This window comes from Acyrthosiphon pisum, chromosome A2 (genome assembly GCF_005508785.2).
Source record: "Acyrthosiphon pisum isolate AL4f chromosome A2, pea_aphid_22Mar2018_4r6ur, whole genome shotgun sequence".
Classification (NCBI taxonomy): Eukaryota; Metazoa; Arthropoda; class Insecta; order Hemiptera; family Aphididae; genus Acyrthosiphon; species Acyrthosiphon pisum.
In genome coordinates, this window is record NC_042495.1 from 110,199,723 (window position 1) to 110,211,300 (window position 11,578).

Consider the following 11,578-nt stretch of genomic DNA (forward strand, 5'->3'; position numbering starts at 1 on the left):
AAAATTAAAGATGATTAATTTCGTAACTTGAGGTAAACTTTCAGATAGTTTCAGTTGATTTAAGATATAACCAAAGTTCGTTAATATTTCTTTTATGAAATTCGGGTTGATGAGTACACAATAGTTAATTCACTTTTAAGTATAGAACAATCAAAATATTCACCATACGAATTTTTCAGTGAGTCCATAGATCTTGTTGGGACTGCCCGACTTCAATATACTCATCAAGTGTCGGCTATCTAGTTGTCTTATATATCTATAATAGTGACAACCTATTTGAAAAATAAAATTATATTTTTTATCATTATCTTAATTTAGCATAATAATATTACTTGACGACATACTATTATTATATTATTCATCTGATACTCAGAAGCGAAATATTTTTCTAAGAATTCTTATGCAGGTATTTAAATTAAATTTAAAAGGTACCTAGTTGATCGCCTGATTCTAAGTAAGTATTCAAAGTTTTGATGAATGATGTGGAGTAGCACAGGGGTACCGCAAAAAAACGTTGATCCACTACTCCGCTCAGCAAAACTCGTAACTTATCATAACTACTCATTCGTGTACGAGTGTTTACTTTTTAAAAAAAAAAATCACTCGGTAGATAGTAATAATATAATATAACGGCAACAATTTTCAAGTATCTATATTGTTTTTAATTTCAATAAAAAGTAAAATGCACGTTATTACATCTTTAAAAATGAAACTTCAGTGTGTATTATTATTATTATTATTAAAATGTTAATCAAGTACTCAATAAGACAAATAAATCGTTAATGCGGGTACTCATACAACAATACTTCAGACATTTTAACGGCACGCTGATATTTTATTGAGTATTTACTAACACGAAGTGCGGACGTGCAGTTGTAGCCTATTGTTAACGGTATTCGTCAAACTGGTTTCGTATGCTTATGAATCGATAATAATATTATTATATTATAATAATATAATAATTATATCTTGAATTATATTATTGTTGCAGTGAGTTGGTCTGAATTATATTCCCCTCCATCGGATAGCTCAACTTCAAACAGTATAACGAAAAAACGACCTTGTCGTTTTCCAGAGCGATTGCCCACGTACTCACAATATCATATTATTAAATATATGTACCTCTAGGTTTTTTCTAATTTTTATAAATATTACATAACGAATCTGTGACAATGTTATTTTAGCGAGAGTATTTTGAGTAGAATTAAAAATATATGTTCACACTTAAAGTATTATTATATCCTTATCTATGTGATGTTTTCTTTTTGATTCGTTTTGACCTTTCACCACATGGAACCGTCGGCCTATGGGATTGGTGCTGCTTGGCCGACTGCACTGCTTGTAAATCGATGTAAAAGTCACAACTTCGCAATAACTGAACTTTGACAGCGAAAAAAGTTCTTGTCCATCTGCCTCCAACCAATCACAACCATCCCAAGACTTACGGGAAGTCATAAATTAATTTTAAATAGAACCCCAAATATAGTACCATTATCTTCATCAATACTATACGAGGGCGCTCACCCACATGTCCACATGTGTTGTCTCCATCTTACAAATGTACAACATAGAAAAAACTGTTTTGCGCGGGAAAGAATCGGAAAGGCTAAAGATATAGTTTTCCATTTATGTGTTTTATCTATTATCATTTTAAAGCTAATGAGTTAATTAATTTTTTTAATCATACTTATCCCAATTTGATGCTTAAATTATATTATGCATTTTCTGAAATTCTGATTATTGTAATTTTAAGTACCTATGCTGAATGTTCACCATATTTTCAAACCTTTAGATTTTTATGACATTTAAAAACTGTCTGTGACAATACGAACTTATTTTAAAACTAGTACAACCTCCTTGTTTTCTGAAAATGGTCAATCATTTGATTATTTTGAAAATATTTGTGCAATGAAATCGGAATTCAAACTATAAGATTCTGATTGATTATTGGTTTTTACTTTTTTGCAAGGATAATTGATATTAACCCTTTGAATATTTGAATATCTATATATTATATAAAAATGATTGTACATTTTGAATAAATTTTATAACTCAAGATTCACCGAACCGATTTCGATAAACATTTCAGGGCATATTATTAAGATTGATATGTAGATGGTTTCTGTGAAGTTTGTACGCTGTGCAATAAGTGGTTCCGGAGTTATGGCATTTTATGTGCACACCTGGCGACATGGTGATATTTATTTTTGTATATATTTAAGTGCAAACCATGGAAACCATGGAAATTAATTCATTTTTTTTTTCTACAGTTTTACATCAAATCGTGCGTCACATTCGATTTCATTATCGCATTGCGCAGTAAATATAGCGTACAGCTGCACATACATAATATGACAACAACAATTATATTTCCCAGATAAATATTAATTGGTTTGAGATTAAATGAAATTGATTTTTATTCAATTTCAATTGTATGGATTTAGGTGTGAAAAAAGCCACGACCGAGACGACAGAATATAGGCCGACGATCACGTAATTATGTCACACAGCTGTCTCATTGAAAATCTTTGTACAAGGTCAACTCTGGAACTACTTATCAGATCTTCTTGATTTTTTTTTAAACGAAAGAGTGTATCACGGAGAAGGTTATTATGAAACAAAATTATAAGAAAATCCACCGGAAAGTAGGAAATCTGGATGTAAAAAATACAACAGTGACGCAACAGGTTAGGTTAGGATTTTGTATTAATTGATTATATTAATCCACCATAAGTAGAAATGTAGAATACGACAAACTTGATATAACTTTGGTACTTTAGAGTTAAATCATACACTTGCGTACAAACTAGGGGTCCGCAATCTACCGCAGGTAGATTGCCTACCTGATAATATACTGCTGCGAATCAGAATTTTTATTCCGGGCAACGGAAAAGTTAAGATTACTTTTAAACACCATACACCGAATATTAAATAGCGAATTGAACAAAGTTTGAGTCATATAGAGTTGGTACATTTAACGGGCAACGAAGTGCACATATTCAGGTAGTTATATTATAAATAGGTATGTTGAAGCTTACAGAACATTTGAATGTATACTAATATAGAGTTGTGGACAACGGTCAACGGCCTTACACATTCATATTCATATCATATTATATAATATTATATTAAGAACAATGGGTTCACTTGTAATTTATTACAACAGCTATTAAATAAATCTATGAATCAATAGATTCACCACGAAACGCAAACCATACGACCTTCTAAAATTCGGCGAATAGAATCAAATTAGCATTAGAAGCGACAGAACCTGGTGGCTGATCCCGACATCATACATAGAAGAGCCAGGAACACATCATAATCAGGCGTACGTCGATTTTCAACTTCAGTATCTTTGTTCGATGGGAAAGTGAATCTAGTTGGTGCATTGGGGAGGTCGAAGTTCCCAGTAATTTTCAAAAGCGCAGAGAAAAACAAAAAAAAAATTAAGGAAAACTGGGAATTTTTACGCAAAACCGGTTTACTACAACGACATGTAATATGACTTTTCTCGGTGTTTTTTTAGAACGTACATGTAACCCTCAAAACATTATTTATTGTAGTACTTTTGATCGGAATTAATGATTTCCATCGTATGTAAAAATGTAAATTATAATATTATAATAAAGTTAATATATTAATTCTGGTGATAGATGTGTGAGACTGAAAGACGTTTATAAAACAGTTCTATCTTAACCGAAGACAGGGAATTTTTTCAGTAAAATGCCAACAAATGCCATGAATTGACCAAAAATGACATGGTATTTTGTGAATAAACTTACCTATACTCTGTTCGCCGAGAGAATACGCCGGTTCTGCGCATGCCGACTGACGGCTGCTCGATCGCCGAGGCACTATTTTCCCCTCCAAGATTCGCGACAAAAATAGACACGTCCTGCCGCCGGCAGCTATGGGTGAGTGACGCGAACGAATGCGCAGAACGAATCGATTTTTGTCGGGCCGCGGCGTGTTCTTTCGGTGAACAGAGTATACATATTATCTTGAAATCAATTGATTTATGTCTTACCATAGGTGGTCATTAACTTAACTAGTTAATTATTTTCGTTTTTAACTTATTAACTTATTTAGTTAAAATGTTTATTGTTGTAACTTAACTTTTTATAATTAATTATACCTATCATTGTCGTTATAATCTAATTTTTTACACAGTTTAAAACGTCTTGATAAATATTTGTGTAAATCAAAATAAAGGGCAGTTTATGAGTTAAAAATATTGTAACTTGAAAAAAAATTTAATTTTTTTAACTGAGTTAAGTTAAGTTTTTTTTCTATCTCAACTTTAAACTTATTTAGCTAATTTTTTTTTTGATTGTTAACTTTTAACATAACTGAAGGCAATTTAATTTGAATTAACTTAACTTGCTACAGTTAATTATTTTCATTAACTTGCCCGCCTTTGTGTCTTACGCCTAGATATGTATAATGTATAGAGGTGATCAGGTGATTCTATTTTAAATGTACATGTTGCAGTATGAACTACATATATTAAGTTATATTATACTTGCTGACCTACCATTAATTTGGTTTCCCTTTCCCATTTTATCACCAACTTCAAAATTAAAAATAATAATATAATACTTTAATTTTTTTTTTTATGTATTTATTAATTTTTATTTGACTTTTTTTCTTGTCTTATTTTTCCCGTGGCTTCTTTTTCTTACATTCCAGATGTACCTACCCTAGCCATTGAGACCAGAGCAACTTCACGCCAAACTCAGCCACATATTTAAGACGACTATTGTACAAATTATACCTATTATTATTATAAAACACTATTTCATTTTTCTATTCAAATTGACTACGACTTAATTCAAATTAATTCAAATTCTTTTGGATCCGTGACGGACGTTAGGTTTTACATAAAACATAATTTAAAAAAATAATTTTCTGTCTAACACCAGTACACTAAATATTACTGAATATTTTTATGTTTTATAGATAGCTATAAGTAAATATGTTTCAATTTCAATAAAAACCTAATTATTTAAGAATGAAAATGAGGCGAGCATGATTAAAAAATCTTCTTGTACCTATATATAATTCTTAATTCGTGGCTGTTATATTTAACTTATAAAAGAAAATTGTTCAACACAATTATTTTTTTAAAAAACTTAAATATTGCATTAAATTATCAGATCTAATTTGTATAAGCATATAATATTATAATAGATACTTTAATAAATAATAATTAATAGTTATACATAATAAACTGTAACAATTACACCTGGTTATAAATTTAATTCGATTTATTTATTAAATAGTATTATCGAAGGATGTGTTAAATAATTTAATTAATTATAATTTGTAATTGCTATAATAATGATGTGAACGAATTGTGTAAGTGTACCTATATTTCTTTTTTTGTTTGCTTTCGTCGATAGTTGTGCACTCGAGAAAAAATTCTGAATATAACTACCTGTGACGAATAAACACAACCTTGTATTAAGACATCAAGTCCTAAACAAATAAAATAGCTGGCAATTCGTGAAAATAATCGATTTCCCCATAGTGGGAATTTCTAAATGTTTATTAACAAAAATTAAATTTACGAGCAACAATTTAGGAGACTTCGACTAGGTATACTAGTTGTATAATTAGAAGTTGAGAATAATAATATATTATCAATGGCAAAACTTAAATTAAATACCTACTTAGGGCTTAGTAGGTATACAAATTGTACAAGCTTAATATACACTTAGAGTAGAAAAAAGGCCAACAAAGATTTTACAAAATGATTATGTATCAATTGTAATGCAAAATCACAAAATTATTTCTAATTTAATATATACTTTGTATTATTTAACAAAATGTGTTATTAAAATCGATTTTGTTAGAAACATCATATTTATGCTATTAATTGTCAATACTTTTTATTCGCGCATCAGAATTTGTACTTTATCATATAATCCCACCCATCGAGGTCCCTTATTATTATAATATCAACATATTAATTATCTTTATAACCACTATAATTTTATAATATATGTATAACTCAGTTATAATATCTCAGATATTAAATATTATTATCAGTGAGATAAATTGTATTTATTATTTGTAGTTATATGATACGCTTTTTCAACTATTTCCTAGGTAGTTATGATAAAAATATGTGACATATTATGTAATAACAAAGTAATAATGTGTATAAAAAATAAAATAAAATATATGATGTGTAATAATCGTGGTAATATAATAGTTCCATAAAACTACCTAAGTCCAGTCCCAAAAATATATAGAAAATATATTATTGTAGAGTGTAAAAACTGTTAAGTTTTAAAATCATAAAAATATTATATATTATTTTAGACTAGTGAACGGGACATTATATTGTCAAAGTAAGCACAAATGAACAATATATTTAAGTACCTATGGTTGGAGATAAGTTGGTTTGTATGTCATCGGCCATCAACGTGCACTTGGAAAACACTGTTTTCAGAATACAATTTTAAATTGTAAAAGGTGCATATAAAGCCATGAAAGTATAGTGCAAGGTCATCTGCAACTTACAATACATACCTCTCTTATTTTATTATCTACTTCCTTTCTCCCTATAAAAAGGTCTAACTAATCCATTTATGCTCTCCGAGTCAATTAAGGGACCCGGTGCCGATTTCCAAATTTTCCGCAATTCTATAAAATTTGAAAATTATATTTTATATTTTAGTTGCCAGCTTTATCAGGTATAATACTTTTACTCAACTGATCTACTGTCCGATACCTGTAGGGGGGGTTAGCTTATGTATTATATTAAATAAAATGACTTCACAGGAAAACTCTCAGGCCTCGTAGAATTATCGGATATTGATAACTGTTTTTTTATCTGAAAGAAGAACTCTTTCTAAAGTCCACTATTTTACTCAAATTTTTATTTTATTTAAAATAATGATATAAAATTATTTTTAAAAAAAGTTTAAAGTCGTCTATTTTTATATAGACTTTCTATAAATTAAAATATTGAAAACGGAGTTCATACGGGCTGTATAAAATATTTCACTCTATTAATTAAATTAAATACAAATCAAATTTGGTTGATTCTACAGAATAAGATCAGTATTCCTGTAAAGTGTAATTTAAATTTAAAATTCAAATTATAAGATTCAGAATTCTTAGTCCTTGCAACTCCCCCCCCCCCCCCACACACACACACAACCATTACAAAATCAATTGACCACCGCTGTCTTCCTGTAACCGCTTTAAGTCAGTTCCATTTACCATCGAATCTGAAAAATTCATTTTTCGTTTAAATACCTATAAATTAAATGATTCACCCGATATTTTAAACATAAATATGAATATCAGAATTTTTAAACAAAAATAAAGATAAATGAAAAACAAAATTCAAACAAATTAAAAAAAGAGCTAGATAAAATATTAAAATGTTTGAAATATTTCAAAAAAAATGATTGTACTTCTCGGGTTTTACCAGCTTCGATATTCCAGGAAGTAATGTTTAGGAAACGTAACGCTTTAACACCCAATAGCTAAAAATTAACACTCGTACATTGTACACACTTATTAATTCAAACAGTTTTTTATTCTCCTGTTGCGTTTTGTCAGATCGATTAACGTGTCTATATAATATAATATTTTTAAATATATATATATATATATTGTGTAGGTACTATTCATCATGATTACTTATTGTTAACAAAATCATTGCGAACATAATGTTAAAGATTAAAATTCAACCTTAAGTGTAAAAAATAAACAAACATACATGTACAGTGTGTAACCAAATTGTTGTGCGCTGGGTTTTTAAATTGTATAGTGGAAATAATGCTTAAAGAGAATGAAAAACGCACGATTTGTTAATTCATATGACCAATTATTTCCTTCAAATTTTCATTATACACTTCAATAAAATTAGTAACGATGAATGACGATGCACGGAATTTGTTTTTTGTTCAATATATTATTGTCTATTTTTCTCTTTTCATCAGATAATCGTATTGTTGAAAAATAACAGGGAAATAATAAGAGGAAGTTAAAATTAAATGAAAAAGTAACGAAGACGCTTGTCCGTGCCTATGGACAATAGTAAAGTATTATATTATGTAAGTACCCAGGTAATAAACATAACCTTGAAAAACGAATTTGAAAAATAGTAAAATTGCCAATTTGACGATTATATTTTTTCATCACGTACCTAATCGTCTAAGCTGTGAACATCAGCCATTAATAAAAAAAAGTAATAGGTAGTCACCAATCAGAAGTCAATCTTGATAGTTTTACACATTTCGTTATTATTACTTACTGTGATTGGATGATTTTCAAAATCACTTTAGAATATCATACGTAAAATAGGTATATTATAATAGGTGTGTTGCGTGCCTATAATAGTGCCCTAATGAATATGACATGACTATTGACTATGAGTAATGTGAATTATCATTGACGGTATAGTCTGTATTTGTAATGGACATGATGGACATGATGGACCTTTGAAAAAAAGTATAATGCATATTTTTTTTTTTCAGATTAACAAATCAGAACATAATATACAATGGTATAATATGTGTAATAATTACTAGCTCTCGGATTTAAATACCCTAAAAATATCGAAAAATACCCTTTTAAAAAATACGTACACTACTGAAATATTGTTATTTTACGATAGGAAAACATTTAGGTGATTGATCGCCTATCTATATAACTGGTAATAATATCGGATAATAAATTGGCATGTGTGACCTTAAGATATATTTGTGAATCGTTTTATTTAAAAACCATATTACGTATTGTTATATTATTTTAGAACAATATGTGTATTTAATATTTATATATTTATTAATTTTTTTCGTAATATTACTATAAATAGGTTAAAAATTACCTAAAAAAAATTGATAATGCACTCAAAAACGTTTAAAAATGCTATTAATGTCAAAAACCTCGAAAAATACAAAATATATCCCAGAAAAATCATTGTTAGCATAGTATGAGTATTTGAAACACATAATATGTATCTTGGAAAACATCGGGTAAAACGTTCCATAAAAAAAAATAAATATGCATGGAAATCCGAGCCGCAATATAATTACCATAAATTAAATAGTTAGTGTTAAATAGTCAAATAGATTTTATTTTATATATTTTTTGTGTGTCTTTGGTCACCTTTTAGATCAGTTGTAGAAATGCTTAGATTTTCAACCTTAATATCTTTTTGCAGTAAAGTGAATCTAGTTGGTACTTTGATGGGTCAAGAGTAAAAATGCTCTGTACTTTTCTAATAATTGAAAAGCGAAACCAGTTTTTAATGAAATTGATTTTCTTCTTTTGTTGTAATTTAAAAACTAATAACCTTAGAATTTAGATCAAAAAGCTTGAAAATCTAATGACGACTGCATCCGGCCAATCATCAATAATAAGCCTCTGTGCGTCAAGACCATTATCATATGAATCCATAAAATGTACGTTGGAATGTTGGACACGACGTAGTAGCCCAGCTGTGTAAGGAATAATAGGATACTATACAGCAGAGCCATATTCAAGAATAGGACGCACTCGTGCACGATATAGTTCACTGAGAGTAGTTTCCCGCTTGAAATACTTTGCCAAACTCATAATGAATCCACAATAATTATAAAATATAACATATCCATAGGTGCATATTGGGTGGGGGCTTGGGGTGCTAAGCTCCCCCCCCCCAAAAAAAAAACCTAGGACATACCTACAATTTTAATATGCTATATTGCAATGGTCTGCTGGTACTTGCAATGGTATGTTCCACATTTATATTATATTATATTTATCGTCAGTTAACTTGAAGTATTTACACCACGTATGTGTTGCAAGTTGCAACTGACAGTGTATCCTGTCCGGATTTCCGCAAGGCGCAAACATTGGACATCGTGGTCGGATTGGTGCGAACAAATAATTAATTGAGGTTACTGTAATATAATATAGTACACAATAGTTCTCACGCCGTTTTGACTAAATTATTTATTGTTCGATACTTCAATTGCATAACAATGTGATCATGAATTATTCTACTCATTTTGGGCGAACAAAAAAAAAGTGTTAACCCCGAATTAGTAGACACATAATATTATTATTATAATCTACGTGAACTTGACAATGAAATCCGTGAACTCTTTAATAATAAAAAAAAATTGTCTTAAGTATTCATAATGGCTTATACAAGCACCTACCTAATGGCTACGATAGTTGATCGTCTGTAATAGTATGTTAGTTGTTGAGTATTAAATTATTACTAACTTCCTGAGTTTCAGTGACGGTTTGATGAATAAGAGACTAAAATTGTGTGTAGTACGACAAACGTTGTGCTGTACGAAATTATGCTAAGTGTTGAACGTAATACGAAATTAAAAAATGTGTAATGGCCTGTAATAACTAGTAACTTTTTTTACAGTTTTTTCTTCGTTAATTGAAAAAAATATTTGATGTTAGATTGGGAAATAGATAAATACGAATTTTAAATAATAATAATTATTATTATTACGAGTCGCTTTTACTTATAGATACAATATTTAAAATATTTATAATATTATAAGATAAAAAATAAAAATATTTCCAACGATCGATACGTTAAATAATACAAATAATTATCAAACAATAGTTAATGAATGTACCCATTCTTTTAAAAGAACCAATAACATAGGTAGGTATGTTGTTTAAAATCATGGTATAAAACAAAATAATATTACTGTTAATGTTTGAAAATTATTAATTTTTTTAATAATAAGTATTCCTAAACCTATAGTGTATATTTGTAATTAAACATTAACTATGTGGTATGATTACACTAATTAGCTTTTAAAAACCATTTGATCAATAAATTTCATGTGATTACGAGTAATATTATAGCCTGGGGATAATTTTTTCTAGGGTCGGAGATTTTATTTCCGCAATTCACTGTCTGTATATTATAGTTCAGTCGTTCAGTGCATTTACTGTAAAATTATGTTGATAATTAATAATAATCGTACCCGCAATATACTGACATAAATCGTTTTATTGTGGTGTAGTCTGTACTAGTGTACTCTGTAGATAAAGAAAAGTAAAAATTGACTACTCTATTTTTATGTGTATGGATTAAATACACTTTGGGGGGGGGGGGGCAAAGGCCCCCACAATAACTCCAAGTTTAATATAAAGTGTGTAATGCGATAAAAAATATATTTTAGCCTCTGGACATTGAATCCTTCTGCGGTATACAGATCTTGTGGTCTATGACTGAGCTTGGTAAGACTTTAATACCGTTCGACTACGCGCAACGTTTTATACCTAATAAGTGTTGTTGTTGTAATATTAAATTTGTTAAACAGACATCGTTTGTTAGCGGCTGAGTATGTGCAATAAAATTTGTTTCATCTGTTTTTTCCTTCTTATTTTTACGACGGTTCAATATCAAGCAGGTACTATGTAGTCTGATGAAGTTTAACGACAATATACTGGTTTTGATGGAAATAAGATTCGGATTCGCGTCCGTCACTGCAGAATCCTTTTTACCTCGATCATTGACACTGTGCAGCGCGAAGATGATAAAAAAAAATTGATGAACACTATAATAGAGCGTGTTGACGTGCCGAAGAGCACG

The 11,578-nt window shown here is 29.4% G+C and overlaps 1 protein-coding gene across 1 annotated transcript in view; it reads right to left on the reverse strand.

Moving 5' to 3' along the window:
* LOC100169208 (acyl-CoA Delta(11) desaturase) overlaps positions 1-580 on the reverse strand; it is a 19,478-nt gene extending 18,898 nt beyond the window's left edge. The window contains exon 1 of the mRNA XM_029489517.1: positions 433-580. Coding sequence (XP_029345377.1) covers positions 433-565 — 133 coding nt within the window. The 5' untranslated portion in view covers positions 566-580. The remainder of the gene's footprint in view (positions 1-432) is intronic.
* Positions 581-11,578: the final 10,998 nt, after the last annotated feature.